The following is an 18,439-nucleotide window of genomic DNA, read 5'->3' on the forward strand; positions in this document are numbered from 1 at the left end:
CAAGTTTCTGTGGTACTGCGTCATGTACAGGTGGTATGCTGATGTTTTGGAATTCAGCATTGCTCCTTGGTATACCTTTCGTCCTAGTTGGTCAAGGAACCGATTGTCTTTCCCTGGAGGGACTGATGAATGGGCCCTTGTCAGTCGAGATTTCTTTTGGGCTGATTCCCCAACTACCGAGTTGTGGGGAAGCTGTGTTTTTTGGTATGCAGAAGAAGGTTGCACTAAATATGTAGACTCTATGCGTTTGTTCACTGCCGGGACTGAACAAGGATGCTCCCAAAGACGTTGTTGCAATTGCAGTAGTATGTCATGGACAGGTATAGCAAGAGTGTGCTTAGGGGGATCAACAAATTGAAGAACTTCTAGAGTTTGTTGTCTATTGTCCTGTTTGGTATGCAACTGAAAAGGGATATTATCTGCCATTTCCTGGACAAATGACTGGAAAGTAAAGTCTTCCGGTGGTGACTGCTTTGAAGCAGGTGGCGGAGACGGGTCCGACATAAACTCCTCTGATGATGGTTCGGTATCTGTGTCAGACCAGGAATCATAGGGAGTTGGTTGATGAGGTGGTGTGACCTTTTGAGATAGATGTATCCCAGAAGGTCCTGGTAAAGGATCATCTGATGGTGAATGTGCAGGTGGAATATCTTCTGGTGCAGTTGGTAAGGAAGATAGTAAGTCATTATATCTTTTGTTTATAATATCCTGCAAAGACCTATCTTCAGAGATTGGTGGTTTTGATATGAATGTTGCTCTCTTAGTAGATATGTGAGAGTGAGGTACCTTTTTGGGAAGGTATGGAACAGTGGGAGCAGTGGTATAAAGAGGCAGTGATCTGCTCATCAATGACAGAGGTGTCATTGAGGTGGAGAGGAAGGTGAATTCTGATATTGGTATTCTGGAAGTCAGCGCTATCGACGGAGGTAGCATGGAGGTGGATGGCATCGATAGTGGTATCGATGTTGTAGTACCAACATATGGTATCAGCGGTCCCGCTGTGCTCGAAGTTGTAGTCAGCATCGGCGGTCCCGCCGGCATCGACGGTCCCGCCGGCATCGACGATGAAGTCGGCATCGGCAGGTCCCACCGGCATAGACGATAACGTCGGCATCGACGGTAACGTCGGCATCGGCGATGACACCGGAAGTTGCTTTTTTAAAGCATCGAGGACCAGTTGTTGGACGAGAGCTGTGAAGTCCGGTGTAGTCATCGGTGAAGGTGACATTGACTTCGAGGGTAACACAGATACCGAAGCGATGACTTTTGGTCGTTTTGGTAACGGTTCTGTCGATGGTGGCATCGATGATGTTCGGCGGTGTTTGTGTTTATGTTTTTGTTTGGATTCTAACACTGACCTTTTCGATGCAGAGGATGGTGTCGATGACGGTGCGTCTCCCGATCCCTCGATGTGTTTTTTCTTTAGTAAAACTTTTTTAGTTGGAAGTCGATGGTGATGGTAACGCCTGTAACTGAAAAACCTGGGCCATCTTTTCCTGCCTAAGTTTTCGACCCTTTGGGGTCATTTGTTGGCACTGAGAACATGAAGAAATTTCATATTTCTCTCCCAGACAGATTACACATTCCGAATGCGGATCTGTAACGGACATGGTCCGGTTACAAGAACACTTCTTGAAACCGGAGGCCATGCTGAAAAAAACACCGACAGCCGTCGATGAGAAGTCTGAGAAAAAGAAGCGCCAAAATGAGAATTCTGAGAAAACGTTTGTCACCGTCCGGTTCCAAACGAGAATGAGACTCGATGTGGGAAAAAACTTTAGATTTTTATCTAACTTTTTTAGAAAATTTGTGAGAAGACTCACAGGGCTCCGAGGACCGCAGTGCTAAAGGGCACGCGGAAAAACGAAGACTGGAGTGAGACCCCTGTGGCAGGGAATATTATGGCATGCCGGGCATGCTCAGTAGCCTCAGGCAGCCAGTCAAAAGTTTATAGAAACTTTGACAGAAGTTTTTCCCGCGTTCGGGCTCCATCAGTGACGTCACCCATATGTGAGGACTAGCATCCTGCTTGTCCTGGGATAATGTTACTTGAGGTTCCTCTATCTTACTGTTTCTATGGTGCTCTCTCTCTCTTGTTTTATTTTTATTGTTTTTCATTTGTTTGGTATGTGTGTGATGTGAATGAATGTCTTGTTTTGTTGTTATATGACATGGGTGTCACTTAGGGCCGGATTTTAATACCTACGCACGGGTGTAGATTTGTGCATGCAACCTGGCGCGCACAAATCTATGCCCAATTTTATAACACATGCGCGCAGCCGCGCTTGCTATAAAATCCGAGGTTGGCGTGCACCTAGCCCTAGGGGAGCCCCGATGGCTTACCCTGTTTCTTCCGAGGCCGCTCCGAAATCGGAGCGGCCTCGGAGGGAACTTTCCTTCCGCCCCCACCTTTCCATCCCTTCTCCTACCTAACCAGACCCCAGTCCTACCTAAAACCCCCCCAACCTTTATTCCATAGGTTGCACCTGCCTCTGGGTAGGCGTAGGTTGCGCGCGCCGGCCAAGTGCCAGCACGCAATCCCCTGGCACGGCCGCTGTGCCAGAGGTCTCGGTCCCGCCCCCGCCCCGCACCTTTCACAAAGCCCCGGGACATATGCGCACCCCGGGGACTTGTGCGTGTCGCTGGGCCTATGCAAAATAGGCTCGGCACGTAGGGCTTTTAAAACCTGCCCCTAAGTGTTTATGGTTAAAATTGGTTGTGCGTAAATTTCTAACTTTTTGTACACTGTTTTTTTTGTATTCTGATTGTTGCTATTCCTGTTATGTCATGGATTGTACCTACAATTGTAGAAAGAAACCATATGTGTGTGTGTGTGTGTATGTATGTGTGTCTGTGTAATTGAGAGCATATGTGGAGATATCATGTATGAGTGTGAATGGGAGATCTTTTATTGATTCAAAGCATGTGTGGAGAAAGCATGTTTGTGGGTCATTGAGAGCATGGGGCAGTGAGTGAAAGCATATGTGTGTGTATATGTGTGATGGAGACAGCATGTGCGAGTCTGATTGAGAACCAATGTGTGTGTGACTCAAAATGTGTACAGAAAGATGTGCACATGCATGTGTGTGAGTGTGATTGAAAGTACGTGATGGCATGTGTGAGAGTGTGATTGAGAGAATGTATGTATTTGTGATTGAAAGCATGTATCTAAAACAGTATGAGTCTGTGAGTGAGAGAAAGAGAGAGGAGAAAGTTTCTGTGCAGCCACACTTAATCCATTACAATCTCAAGCCATCTGGAAATCAAAAGTTCCCAGGTCTTGAGAGACTAAAGCAGAGTTGGGCCTGAACCCTGGGCTGTGCACAGCACATGGGGAAACTGACAATGTGAACAGTTCTAAGCATTAGGGATGTGAATCGTTTTAGGACGATTAAAATTATCGTCCGATAATTTTAATATCGTCTTAAACCGTTATGGAACACAATACAATAGAGATTCTAACGATTTATCGTTATAAATCGTTAGAATCGTGAGCCGGCACACTAAAACCCCCTAAAACCCACCCCCGACCCTTTAAATTAAATCCCCCCCCCTCCCGAACCCCCCCCCCAAATGACTTAAATAACCTGGGGGTCCAGCGGCGGTCCAGAACGGCAGCGGTCCGGAACGGGCTCCTGCTACTGAATCTTGTTGTCTTCAGCCGGCGCCATTTTCCAAAATGGCGCCGAAAAATGGCAGCGGCCATAGACGAACATGATTGGACGGCAGGAGGTCCTTCCGGACCCCCGCTGGACTTTTGGCAAGTCTTGTGGGGGTCAGGAGGACCCCCCCAAGCTGGCCAAAAGTTCCTGGAGGTCCAGCGGGGGTCAGGGAGCGATTTCCCGCCGCGAATCGTTTTCCGTACGGAAAATGGCGCCGGCAGGAGATCGACTGCAGGAGGTCGTTCAGCGAGGCGCCGGAACCCTCGCTGAATGACCTCCTGCAGTCGATCTCCTGCCGGCGCCATTTTCCGTACGGAAAACGATTCGCGGCGGGAAATCGCTCCCTGACCCCCGCTGGACCTCCAGGAACTTTTGGCCAGCTTGGGGGGGTCCTCCTGACCCCCACAAGACTTGCCAAAAGTCCAGCGGGGGTCCGGAAGGACCTCCTGCCGTCCAATCGTGTTCGTCTATGGCCGCCGCCATTTTTCGGCGCCATTTTGGAAAATGGCACCGGCTGAAGACAACAAGATTCAGTAGCAGGAGCCCGTTCCGGACCGCTGCCGTTCCGGACCGCCGCTGGACCCCCAGGTTATTTAAGTCATTTGGGGGGGGGGTTCGGGGGGGTGGGGGGTTTAATTTAAAGGGTCGGGGGTGGATTTTAGGGGGCTTTAATGTGCCGGTTTTGCGATTTCACGATTTTTCACGATATTTTACCCCCCCAAACGGCAACAATACGATTCCCTCCCCCTCCCAGCCGAAATCGATCGTTAAGACGATCGAGGACACGATTCACATCTCTACTAAGCATTTCTTTCACATCTCAGACTGGTAGCCTCCGTCTGGGGGATGGGAGGAGGGTCAAGACTGTTCTGGAGAGCACATGGGGAACCTCAACAGAAAACAGGACTAAACATTGTGTATGAACCTTGCACAGGACAAGGGGGTACAGGCCAACTTACCATCTTCGAGGTGGGATGTATCAAGGCGTGGATCCAATCCCCTGAAGACGTCTGGTCCCAGCCGCTGCATCAGACGCCTCTCCATATCCGTGAAGCGGATTGGGCACGGGGACCTTCCTCCTGTCTCCTGCAGGTACTCATTGCGCTCTGCTATCTTGACCTTGAGCTGCGCCTTTATGTCCCTGTAATGGTGGGCCACCTGCTCCCCGGTCTGAGGTATGCCACTTTGGCGTCTGATGTATGCAGCTATGGTGGCCCATAGCTGTGCCTTGGCTGCCTTGCTCGTCTTCACTGCCAGGTTGCCAAAGAGATAGACATAGTGACGGAGGATGCCTTCAATCAGCCGATTGTTGTCCTCCTGGCTGAAGTGTATAGCATGCTGCCTCACCCTTGCCTGGCTGCCTGGTTGGGGTGCCACTTCCGGAGGGGTCTCCTCCCTGGATTCACTCTCCAACCCACCGGATTCCCCACTCCCTTCCCCCCCCCCCCCCCCCCCCCCCCCCCACCTGACCCTGCGCTTCCAGTTCCCTTCCCCTCTGCCCTGGCTGTCTAGCCCTACCTCTTCCCACCATTCTCTCCTGCCTCACCCTTTCCCCCTCCCCCACCCTATCACTTCCCTCCTGCCTATTTCTCACACTACCCCTGTCCCTGCTTCTACTCCTCAGACCCCTACCACTAGGTCCCTCTTCCTCCCTCCCCCTCTCCCTCCTCCTCCCCCTATGCTCAACTCCCCTCTTCTGTCCTCTCCTCCCACTCCTGTTACGCTCCATCCTCCACCACACTCCTCCTCGCCACCACCAACACCACACTCCTCATCACCAGCACCACCACCACCGCACTCCTCCTCGCCACCACCAACACCACCACCAACACCACTACCACCACCAGCGCACTCCTCCTCCTCTTCCTCACCAGCACCACCACCACCACACTCCTCCTCCTCCTCACAGATAGGAACAAACAGGGAACTGACAATCTTTCACTCCAACACAGATTACACAAGACACAGGTAAAGGGAAACAGATGACAACAGTGAATACTACAAGACAGGGCACTCAGTAATCAAATTTCTAACTCCTCCAAAACTCTATACCTCCAACACCTACCTCCTCTCCAAATCTCCTTCCAAACCCTCAAAGGAGGAGGGGCAGGAAGTGACCTTTTATACATGTCACATTATCGCGGGGCACGGTACTTGGTTTCACTTTTGTCCGCGTACCGCGAAAAAGTCGCACAGCACGATGATTTTTTAATCTTTTCCTCACGAACCACGAAAACATTTTCGCGATTCGCGAAAACTTCGCGAGACACGAAATGTTCCTGCTGCGCGGAAAAAGCCTCATTTGCATGGGAACGCCCCTTTTATTAACCCAGGCGGTACCCATGCGATACCAATGTGATATTGGTAAATGAGGCCCTATATGATATTTTGTAGTTTTCCCCAGGGCTTTACTGATTCCTGGTGGGTATCCTCCTGATGTGGATCTAAAAAAGAAAAAGAGGTAGAGGGAAGCGAGAAGCCTAAAAATGGTTTGAAATTCTGCTGAGGGGGAGGTGCGTCCGAATATTGTTTGTTACCTGATGACTCACTTGAAGAAGAGGAATTAAATGCAACCTTCTTGTGGGGGATTGAACAGTGTTTATCCAAGGATAAACATTGGTCTCCAGCGGTTTTTCCGCTCTTTACGCATTAAACACTTTTTCCACACCCATCCCTCTTCCCCAGATTTCTCTATTGTCTCCTCCAAATCATCCAGGGGAACTGACATTTCAATAAAGATTTGGCATTTTGGAATTATTGAACTTTTCCTGTTTAAATAGTTTTTTCTGCTTTGTTTTACATGGACCTCTGCAATTGATTTTGCTACACACTGTTGGATTGTGTTCATATTAGTGTGTTTGCCCATCGTTCCACACTTCATTGTGGGTTTATCCCCTATCTTCGTGGATCCTGTGTTTAATGGCTACCCCTGAAGAGGACACTTTCAGCTACTAAGAAAAGATTTCCAGTCTCTTTTGTTGGACACCCCATTGTTTACAGATACTAATTAACCTACTAATTGCGTCTCATGGGCAGAAACCATTAGTCTACAGAAAAGAGCCACCAACACTAAACTACAGGCCGCCACCCTCGTGGATAATTGTCTGTTGAGAAGAATTCCACATGGTCTACACATCTTAAAGGAACTGAGATTACATACTGAGAACGCTGCTTTCATCACTCGTTAGAATCAAATATTAAACAAATGTTCATTTGTTAATGATTCTGATAGTAGAAACCACCAAGAAAACAGCTCTTACCCTACAAGAACAGTTTCATTTTCTATAGTTTCTCTTAAATCTCAAATTTCACCTGATTCATTTTCTGCACAATTGTCTGAATTCCAACTAAATTTAGAGAAATTTCGAGCAGATTTAAAGTTACTCAAGTATAAAAAATTTCAGCGGGACCAATTTGACTACTCGAAAGGCTACGTTTATCCTTGGATGAACACTGTTCGACACCCTCCCCCTCCCCCCTCCCGCAAGAAGGTTGCATTTAAATCCTCTTTTTCTTCAAGTGATTCATCAGGTGACAAACAATGTTCAGACACACCTCCCCCTCAGCAGAATTTCAAACCATTTTCAGGCTCCTCGTTTCCCTCTACCTCTTTTTCTTTTTTAGATCCACATCAGGAGGATAACCGCCAGGAATCAGTAAAGTCCCGGGGAATACTACGGCAACAGTTCACTCAACGTACAACTCGGTCACAAACACAACGCCATACGGACTTTTGGAGCTGAGGATTCCATGTGCGCAGCCCGTTGGACCTTCCAATGATTCATTCGTGTTCAATCTTTCTTCCAGACAACTTTCTGACTCTGAGGCTCATTTATTACAACTGGGTTTATCCTTTGTTCCCTCAGTTAACTTTGATCTCTTTCAGATCAACATTGGTCTCCATCGGTTTTTCCACTCTTTATGCTTTAAATTTTTTTCATACCCATCCCTCTTCCCCAGATTTCTCTATTGTCTCCTCTAAATCTTCCTAGGGGACTGACATTTCAATAAAGATTTGGCATTTTGGAATTATTGAACTTTTCCTGTTTAAATAGTTTTTTTCTGGTTTGTTTTACATGGACCATAGGCTTAATACCATATGGGTTCCAATTTCTTCTTTACAGGGATTTCTGGTTGGCACCACAGCAGTGCATGCAAATATAATATACATATTATTATAAGTAACATTTTTACCTCCAAAAACTATACTTTGTCAGTTTTCATGTAAAATCTGATATTTTAAATGTAATTTTTTAAAAAGTGTGTGTGTGTGTGTGCATTTCTGTGAGTGTGTTGTATCAGGCCGATTCAGTAAACTGCACGGGAGAGCCAGCGCTCTGAGGCGAGCGCCCGCTCTCCCAACGCTTACCCAGGCCACTCTCCTGGGCTTGCGATTCAGTATGCAAATGAGGGCCCATGGTAAAAAGGAGGTGCTAGGGACACTAGGGCGTCCCTAGCGCCTCCTTATTAGCAGAAGCGGCGACTGTTAGCGGGTTTGACAGCCAGCGCTTAATTTTACTGGTGTTGGTTGTCGAACCTGCTGATAGCCACGGGTTCGGAAAACGGACGCTGGCAAAATTGAGCATCCGTCTTCCAACCCGCGTGCCGCGGGCAGAATTTTTTTTTTTTTAAGATTTTTAAATTTTTTTTATTTTTTGGGGCCTCCGACTTAATATCGTGTTAATTTCTGAGAGTAAAATGTGCGGTTTGGCTGCACATTTTACTTTCTGTATCGAGCAGGTCTAACTAATAAGCTCATCAACATGCATTTGCTTGTTGAGCACGCTATTAGTTTCGGGGGGGGAGTTGGACACGTGTTTTTCACGCGCTATTACCCCTTACTGTATAAGGGGTAATAATAGCACATCGAAAACGCGCATCCAAATCAGGGCTAACGGTGCGCTTGGCCTGAGCACACCGTACTGACTCGGCCTTTATGTGTGGAGGGTGCAACCAGAAGGGGTACACCAAGCTGTATGGTTTGCCTAGGGTGCCTAACACCCTAACACTGGCCCGTGTTCCAAATCATGTACCCTTCTTTCTATTCCCCAGAGTAAGTAAGCCATGTCTTGTGTTTGTTTCTGGTTTGTTTTTGTTTTAGCTTTCCCACTTTATGGAGTAAGCTCCCCTTGGAAGTCCAGGATGCAGCATCTCTTTTTGTTCAGGTCTATTTTACCTGGCCTAGCTCAGCAATTTCCTTATGCTCCTTTGGGCTTCTATCTTACTTAAAATGAGATTTTAATGGGGCTATTTTGCTATAAGCCTCCATCATAACCATCTGGAGATTTTCCCCAATATTAGTCTTCTCTTCCATTATATCTAGTGCCCAGCCATTACAGTGATAGTCTTCGGCTGGGAGCCACTGTCTGCAGTGTCCTCTGGACCCCAGTAAACCTGCACTTGGAGTCTGGCCACTAGATGTTGCCATTGTATGATTGCTAGACCAGGAGCATTGCTAGGTACTTCAAAGATATGGGGCATGGGCCTTTTTTTCCTCCTTACTCCCACCATCTCTCGGTCCGCTGGCACCCCTGGGTTGTCCACTTTTACACAAATCAGAACTCAACACTTGAGGACTGGGAAGGGGAACCTGACCACCTAATCCTCCCCTCATTTCCATAAAATTTGTCACCACTGCCCTTAAATCAGCCTCCTCTCTCTTGTCCTCCGGTTCCCCAAGACAATGGCAATGAACAATCTAAACATGGATCAACAGGCCCATCAATGATGAGTAATGCACTCATAATTCAATATGAATGCATTTCATTAATTGTATCCGTGCATGTGTATTATGGGTGCACTGCTCGTTTTTCCCAGTGTTATAGAAATAATACGAGTGCATCAGTCATCCATACCCTTCACTGTTCTCTTCTAAAGATACTCCTAACAGCTGACTGAGGAACCCAGATACACTACAGCACATAGCCACTTATACACTCTTTGGGTTACAGTATTGTAGGCATTTATAAATTGTTCTGTATTTAATTTGATGCTGAAAACAAATTGACAATAAATCTTCTAAAAAAATTTGAATTACAACTACAATATAGTAAACCTCCCATATCAAAACACCACTCAAACAGTAACAACCCTATCTATGAAAAGGCAACACTGCAAATACTATGTCAGGCCCTAAAACGCCAATGTACCTCCTATTAAGAAAATAGAACAAGCCAAACTGAACAGATTCCTGCTCAGAAACTACACAATAGCAGAATACCTCACTTTGGTCACTGATGCAGAACACAGACAAACCTTCACCAAACACATAAAAATGAGACTATAAAGTACAAACAGAAATGTGCAGACAAAAACAAACTGGAAACCTCAACAAGACAGACTCTGTATGCAGTGCAACAATGAAAAAACAATCACTACCATGCCTTATAAAACATCGAACCATAAATTCAAGAAATATAAAACATCATGATAGTTTTATGAGTATGGTTTTACTATTTCAAACAGCTGATGTAAAGAATATCAATTAATTTAAAACACATAAAAATGTGTAAAATTTCCCAAACACCAATAATATAGTTCAAACAGAAAACACATCAAATAATTAAAAATGAATAAGAAATAAAGATTTAAAAAAATCCCTTGCTCTCTATACTGAGAACTTTTAATTTGAAGGCATCTTGAGATTGTCGCAGATTAATGGGGGGAGGGATGCAAACTTTCCCTCACTTACATACGCACACTCTCCAACACATACACACACTTGTCTTCTCACATATGCTCGCACACATTCTCTCTCTCATACACATAGACACATACTCTCTCTCTCCCAATATATTTTCACATGCTTTCCCTCTCACATATATATACATGCACATAAACAGATGCGCTCTCTTTCCCTCTTCATAGAACGTAGAGGCACACCCACACAGATAAGTTCTCACACAAGCTCTCTCACACAATATTTCCCATGTTCTCTCTCTCATACACATATGCACAAACATATTCTCACTCTCCCGAGAACATGCAGGCAAGAGCCTCCTCCTGAGCCTCTCACACACAGTCTGTCTCATATGCTCTCTCTCTCCCACATATATTCTCATGTGCTCTCTCGTATTATTTTCTTGGAAAATGCAGGCAGCAGCAGTCTCTTCCTTGAGCCCACACAGCATCACACACACACACATACACACACGCTACTGATCACACATACACATACATGCTATTACTCACATACACACACATGCTCTCACACGTTACTGCTCACATATACACATGCAAGTTCTCACACATACTATTGCTAAGACACACAAGCTCTCAGACATTCTATTGCTCACTTACATACACAAGCTCTCACACTCTCTCTTTCTGTCTTTCTCCAGAATGTGCAGGTTTGCAGACAGCAGCAACAGCCTCCTCTCTTTGGTCTCGCAGACCAGCTGACGTAACAGCTTTCTATTTTCACTGGTGGACCGACCCAGCAGCCTTCTCTCTTCAGCTGCACAGCCTAGACTCCGACTCAGCAGCCTTGTCTTTTCTGTCACATGGCCTTGGCCCCCCATGGCAGCCTTCTCTCTTCTGCTGCACAGCCTGGAATCTGATATGGTGGTCTTGTCTTTTCCTCCACGCAGCCTAAGCTCAACACAACAGCCTTCTCTGCATAGCCCAGACCCAGACCCAGACCCATTCAAGCAGCCTTCTCTGTGCAGCCACACAGCCCGGGCTTGACGTGGGGTTCTTCCCTTAAAGTTCCATTGCAGGCCTGGCCAAGATTGGAAAAGAATTAGGACTGCTGAGACTCGGGTCACTGAGTTTTAGACTTGGGGCACAGGCCTCATGTGCCCAGTGGTAATGACACCCCTGGCTGAGACTCTCTCCTCCCAGGGGCTGTGAATGCTGCCTTCACAGCATCACCAGTCCATACCTTGCTAGGAAACCTGATCTTCCTTGTGGCAGCATCCAACACTGCCACTAAGCCATCGTACTAACCCAATTAAGTTATTTTTAAATGAGTAATCTCAACCTGGCAAATTGTTCAACTAGTATTTAAATTCAGTCATAGCATAGTCCCCGGGTTTAACATTTCTGCTCTTGCAAAAAAATGATATGGATTATTTAATGTTTACAATATAGACAGAAATCTTTATTTAACAAACTATATCCTGAGTAACACTGTGCCTACTAACACCATACTGAGGCCTATTACTTCCTCAGATGGAACACTATTTTCTGCATCACCTGATATTATCGGGAGGTGTCCCATCAATGTATTGACCAAATTCAATACGTCTTAGTTTCTGAGGCAACATTAGAAAAGAGCCCAAGGTAGTAGGACTATATCCCAATATTGGATCCTCTGGTCTGCCAGTCTCCAAAAGCTTGTTTGAAACAATTTGCTTCTGCAAAAGATAAAACTAATACATTTAATTTAATTTTATTATGATTTTTCTCACCTCTTTTCCAGTATTTAAGGGATCATATTTGCAATCAGCGAAGATTTTAATATATTCAAGGAATTCTTCATAAATTTGATTCACCAGGTTTCCAAGGACAGATCCCCGCAGTCCTCCTACCTCTATCTTTTCCAGCTTCAGAAATTCAATAGCTGTCGCAAACAAGTCCTAATGAATAGAAACAGTGATGAGATTTGATGATACTTCCAAACAGGGCAACAAAAATCAGAAATTACTACTAAACTGATAATTTACTTTTCTTTAGGACAGTCAGATGAATCCAGCACAAGTAGATTATGCACATCTACCAGCAGATGGAGACAGAGCAAACTGACGTCACAGAATATATACCCCTGCAGTGACAACAGCCTGCCAGTATTCTCTTCAAAAGCAACTGTGGACAGACTAGCAAAACTTGATTGAACAGATAACCATTTCAATACTCATCCAACAGGCAACACTGAGCTCAGACAAGAATGTATTAACACTAGTCTAGGGACTGTACTAACACTTACCAGTAATCCCTGTAATACATTCTATGGAGGAGAACCATAATACAACCATTTGGCAACCAAGGGAGAGAAGCTGGATTCATCTGACTGTCTGAAAGAGAAGGAAATTATCAGGTAAGTAGTTATTTCTCATTTCTTAGCGTCCAGTCAGATGAATTCAGAACAAGTGGGATGTACCCAAGCTACTCCCGAATAGGGTGGGAAGCTGCCCATGGTCCAGTCAAAACCGTACGTGCAAAGGCTGCATCCTCCCGGGCTTGCACATCCAGATGATAATACCTGGAAAAAGGGTGTAATGAGGACCACATTGCAGCTCGGCAAATGCCGACGGCAGACAACAATTTCACTTCCGCCCATGACACTGACTGAGCCCTAGTGGAATGAGCCCTGACCTGACTAGGTAACAGCTTCCCAGCATCAATGTATGCAGCCATGACTACCTCCTTAATCCAGCGAGGTATGGTACCTCACGAAGTCGGCTCTCCTAGTACCATCGTGAAGGACAAACAGGCGATCCGTCTTCCAGAAAGGCTTAGTAAACTCCAGATACCTGACAACTTGACTCTTGATATCCAAGGGTCGCAACAGACGATACTCCTCTACATCTCTCTCTCTATCCAGAGATGGCAGGGAGATAGACTAATTCAAGTTAAAGTCAGTGATCCCTTCAGTAGAAAAGAAAGAACAGAATGCAGCTGTACCACCCCTGGAGTCAGCTGGAGGAATGCCACCAGGAACTGCCACAGATCCACATACCACGGTCTCCTGGGCCAATCTGGAGCAACTAAGAGCACCATCTCTCTATGGCGCTCAATCCTTCAGACTAATCTGCCCAATAAGGGCCATGGAAGAATGGAGTACAGCAATTCGTCTGCTGGCCACTCCTGCACCAAGGCATGGATCCCAGATTAATTCGGCTCTCTCCTATGACTGAAGAATCACAGAACTTTCACATTGTTAGACGTTGCCAGTAGATCTAGAAACAGAAGACCCCAGCAATCCAGAATCAGCTGAAATGCCATGTTTGATAGCACCCATTCTCCTGTATCCAGACTCTCCCTGCTGAGAAAGTTTGCTCTTACATTTGTCTTTTCCTGTAATATGGAAGGCTGAGATCATCTGGAGATGTAGTTCAGCCCATTCCATAAGTTGATCTATTTCCTGTGACACGGGTTGGCTCTTGGTTCCTCCCTGCCGATTTATGTAAGCCACAATCGTTGTGTTGTCTGACATTATCTGGACCACTCAACCATGCAGCCTGTTGCCGAACAGCAAACATGCCAGCCAGACTGCCCTGGCTTCCAAATGATTGATGCTCCAGAGAGACTCTTCTGCATCCCACCGCTGTTGTGCTGTCAGCTCCTGACAGTGAGCTCCCCAACCATAGAGGCTTGCACCTGTCATCAGTACTAGCCAGTCCAGTGGTGCTAGGGAAATTCCCTTCCTTAGATGATCCAGTTGTAGCTACCACTGTAGATAGAAGGAGACCTCCATTGGCAGGTGGAGCTGAATCGAATAATCCAGAGACGGCAGGTTCCACCGAAACAACAGAAAATGCTGAAGAGGACACATTTACACTCTTGCCCATGGTACCACTTCCAGGGATGCCGCCATTAAACCAAGGACCTGCAGGTAGGACCATAAGGTTGGGCGCAGAATGTTCATCAACAGATGTAGCTGTGCCATCAACTTCTGAATACGAGCTTCCAGCAGGAAAACCTTGCCCTGCTTCGTGTCGAACCAAACCCCTAGGTTTTCCAATGACTGAGGAGGCTGAAGACTGTTCTTGGCCATGTTCACATCCAGCCAAGCTCCTGCAACAGGGAGATCACCTTGTGGGTCAGTAGGCAGCTCTCTTCCAGCAACTTGGCTCGAATCAGCCAGTCATCCAAATACAGGTGTACTAGGATCCCTTCCTTTCTCAATTCTGCTGCAGCTACTACCATTACCTTGGAAAAGGTCCTGGGAGTGGTGGCCAGACCAAAAGGCAGTGCCTGAAACTGATAATGGCATCCCAGAACTGCAAACTGCAGAAAGCATTGATGCTCTAGTTGAATGGGAATGTGAAAATACGCCTCAGATAGGTTCAAAGAGGTCAGAAATTCCCCCAAATGCAAGGGCCATTATCACCGAGTGCAAGATCTCAATGCAAAAATGCATCATCCACAGAGGACAGTTGACATCTTTTGAGATCTAGGATTGGATGAAAGAATCCCTCTTTCTTGGGCACAATGAAATAAATTGAATATCGCCCCATATTTTCTTGAGACATGAGCACCAGAATCACAACCCTCAGACTGAGGAGGTTTACCAATGTCTCCACTGCCTGCATCTTTTGCGGGGAGTGACAGGGAGAGAACATGAACATGTCTTGAGGAACCGTGCGAAACTCCAGTCCATATCCTTCTTGTATTACCTCCAGGACCCATTGATCTGAAGAGAGAAAGGCATCCCCCTATCTCCTGTTCCCGGGGATGGGTTGGAAAACCTTCATTGGAAGGCTCAGGAGGTTCCACTACTCGAGCCCACGCCCCTCTGGGCTACCTGGGATGAAAGGTCTGAGACCTACCGAAAGGCCAAGTCCTCTGAAAAGTCGCTCCTCTATAGGGTCAAAAACGCTCAGATCCCCTAGCACAACCTTATGCTAAAGGAGCGTGGCATCTGCTTCTTATCCTCCAGTAATCGAGGAACCAGTGATTCACCCCACTTACTGGCCAATTTCTCTAACTCGCTCCCAAACAAAAGCAAGTCTTTAAAGGGCAATTTCGTAAGGTTAGCCTTGGAGGCTGCATCAGCCAAACAATTGCTCAGCCATAACTGACGCCTGGTCGCTATTACCGAAGCCACCCCTCTGGCTGAGGTGCAGACCAAATCGCAGAGACCCCAGAGTTATCAACCTCCTAAGAGAAAAGTAAACAAGAATGAGCCACCAAGGAACAACAAGAAAGTATTTGCAAAGTCATTGCCTCTGCTTCAAATGTCTGTGTTGTGCCTGTCAGTCGCAATGGCTGCGACCTTTACTGCTCATTATTTTTGCCCTGCAGCTCCAAGTCTAGGGAGAATGGCCGCCTCGGCTTCTGCACGCCACCCTCCATGGAGCTCCTGGGACGGCACTGGCGCTCCCGGCAGCCATTTTACTTCTGGGTGACCTAGGGCACGCGCGCACGCCTGCCCCCATTTTAACCACGTCATGGCAGGAACCTCGGGGGCGTCCCCACCACATGACATCACTGCCTACATATATATAATCTCATCGGGCCAGCATACCATTGAGTTAGCAAGGATTCCTGCCCTGCTCAATTCCACCTTTCTGGGACTTCGCTTCACTGTTCCTGCGCTCCTGTCTGAGTGATCTAGGAACCTGCTCCTTGGGGGCCTAGCCACACTCAGGACTATCCGCTACTCGGAGTGCCATCTCTACTTGCCTCACTTCTCTAACCCAGTGAGTCTCTTCCTATTTCCACAGACGACCCTTCAATGCTCCTGTACCTTGGGTCTCCACGATGCCTATCACTACAGATGGCTACTCTGTTCAGAGTGAGTACTGGATCTGCTCTACAACTTCCTCCTTCTCTGTGTGGATTCTCGGGTTACCCCGCTCTGCGGACCACTACCAGATCCACACTGTCTTGGGCAAATGTCTACCACCAGCCTCCGGCCTACCTCACTCTGCGGACCACTACCGGGACAACCTACACAAGCTTCATTTACAGAAAGTATTCCCCAGCTTACTCCATGCTGTGGGCCACTACCAGAGAGACCAGCTTACAGGTCATATACTCTGGACTGAGTCTATTAACCTGCTCCTCGGGTTATCTTGCTGAATAATAAACTACTGCCTCTGGTGTCCATCACTACTGAGATCCCACCTATCATGGTGAGTCCCCACAGGGCTCCTCCCTGTGGGTGGAAGCAGCTCTTGCCATGGCCCAAGGGCCCATTAACTAGTTCTAAACACACAGACTTAACAGTCTGCTTAAGGATATTTTCAATTCTCTTATCATGCACATCCTTCTAGGCCACTCCTCCCTCTACTGGGATAGTTGTCCACTTGGAAACTGCACATACAAGTGCATCCACTGTTGGAAAACGTAAACGATCCCTCACCACCGGATCCAGAGAGTACAGGCCTTCCAAAACCCAACCTCCTTTGAAATTAGCCTCTGGGGCGCCCCACTCAAAATCAATCAATTCTTGAATGGCCTCCATCATAGGGAAAAAACAGGAGGCTTTACGCAGAGAAACCAAAATGGGATTTTTCTTTAGCTCAGACATAGAATCTGCTCCAGGTAATCCTAGCATATTCATGGTCTGGGAAATCAGGGCTGGCAGTTAATCTCTATGGAAGAACTGTAGTGTAGTCCTATACTGTTCTAATCCCGGAGGAATCTCTCCATCTTCTAGAGAGTCAGGATCGACCTCATTATCTGTGCCATTCGGATCCTTGTCGGGCAGACCTGCTGCCAATCTTGGTGTACTCTGATGCTTAACTGTAGGTCCAAGAGAAGTTCCTACCTGTGTCTCTGCCCTGGAAGCATTGGACAAGCATTGGACAAGCATTGCAATCCCTGGAAAAATTCTATCCATGAAAATGTAGAAGGATCCATGCCAAAACCAGAAAGCACTTGAGGCGTATGCGCTGAGATACCTTCCCCTGCTGACAAACCAGTTAGGGGAGTTCCAATATCAGGCATCCCACCTGACGCATCTTTACCCATACCTATATCCAAATGGGAAGAACCAGGCTGAGAGGCCCGAATATGACAAGCAGTGCAAAGGGAAAGGTGCTTAGGCTTCTTAGGTATAGGCACCATTAGGCTGACAGTATGCTAAGTGGTGACTGAAGGTGTATGTTCAGCTTTTTTTTTTAGGCATCCAAAAATTCTAAGTGTCCAACCTAGGTGTTCAAATATTTAGGTATCCCAAACCTGGGCATCCAGCACCTAAGCGTCCCTAAGGATAGGTGCTGCAAAAAATTTAAGCACACAGCAAAACACCCAACCTGTGTGCATAGGTAAGCAGGACAGCCACTAAGGTGCCACTTAACTTGGACGCACAACTGAGACCCGACTAGGTGTCCAAAAACTGGATGCTTAACTTGGATGTACAGCTGGACGCACAGGTCAAACCACAATTCTGAAGAAGGCAGCCTAACACATAGAAAAAGTGCACAAAAAGCCATTGAACCCTATTATGCGGCATGCAAAAAGGCCTTAGAGCGGGACCTAGCCTTCGGAGGCTGCTCAATCCGCAAGGCTGCCCACATCCTTACTCTCCCACAGAGTGGGACAAACGTAAGAATGTCGTACCAAGCATGGAGAGCGGAGAAAGCCCTATACCAAAAACTCTCCTTCTCTGTCTTGTACATATATATACATATTTTTAAACCTACCTGAGCCCAGCCTTACCTGGCTGAGTACAGAGATCTCCAATGCGGGGGGAGGGGGGCAATTGCCGTCACTGCCATGCAGGAGCAAGTTAGGGTATCATGGTCGGACCCCAAGCACAATACACAAACTCTATGCGGGTCTGTGATAGACATTGAGGACAATCAGGGCACCGACGAAAACCCGACGCCATGGCTTCGACAAAAATTTAGCCACAGTGCCATCAATGGCCAGGAAAACTCAATGGGAATTGACTACAAGCGAGGGTACAGATATCTATAGGGGGACCCCTATGGGGTAGAAGTTTTTTGAAAATTTTTAAAGAAGTTTCCGTAAGGAAAATTCCTGTCAGGAATCTCAAGAGAGCTCCTTAACCCGCGTGGCTACTGCTGCGAGGAAAAAAAGAGACTGAAGGGGGACCCCTGCTGGATGCAGGGTCAGTGCATTGCTGGGCATGCCCAGTAGGT

General features: G+C 46.8%; 1 protein-coding gene across 1 annotated transcript in view; it reads right to left on the reverse strand.

Annotated features, from left to right (window-relative positions):
- DNAH17 (dynein axonemal heavy chain 17) overlaps positions 1-18,439 on the reverse strand; it is a 1,486,981-nt gene that overhangs the window by 1,351,405 nt on the left and 117,137 nt on the right. Inside the window, exon 9 of the mRNA XM_029599137.1 lies at positions 12,074-12,241. Coding sequence (XP_029454997.1) covers positions 12,074-12,241 — 168 coding nt within the window. The remainder of the gene's footprint in view (positions 1-12,073; positions 12,242-18,439) is intronic.

The sequence above is a fragment of the Rhinatrema bivittatum genome, chromosome 4 (assembly GCF_901001135.1).
Source record: "Rhinatrema bivittatum chromosome 4, aRhiBiv1.1, whole genome shotgun sequence".
NCBI lineage: Eukaryota > Metazoa > Chordata > Amphibia > Gymnophiona > Rhinatrematidae > Rhinatrema > Rhinatrema bivittatum.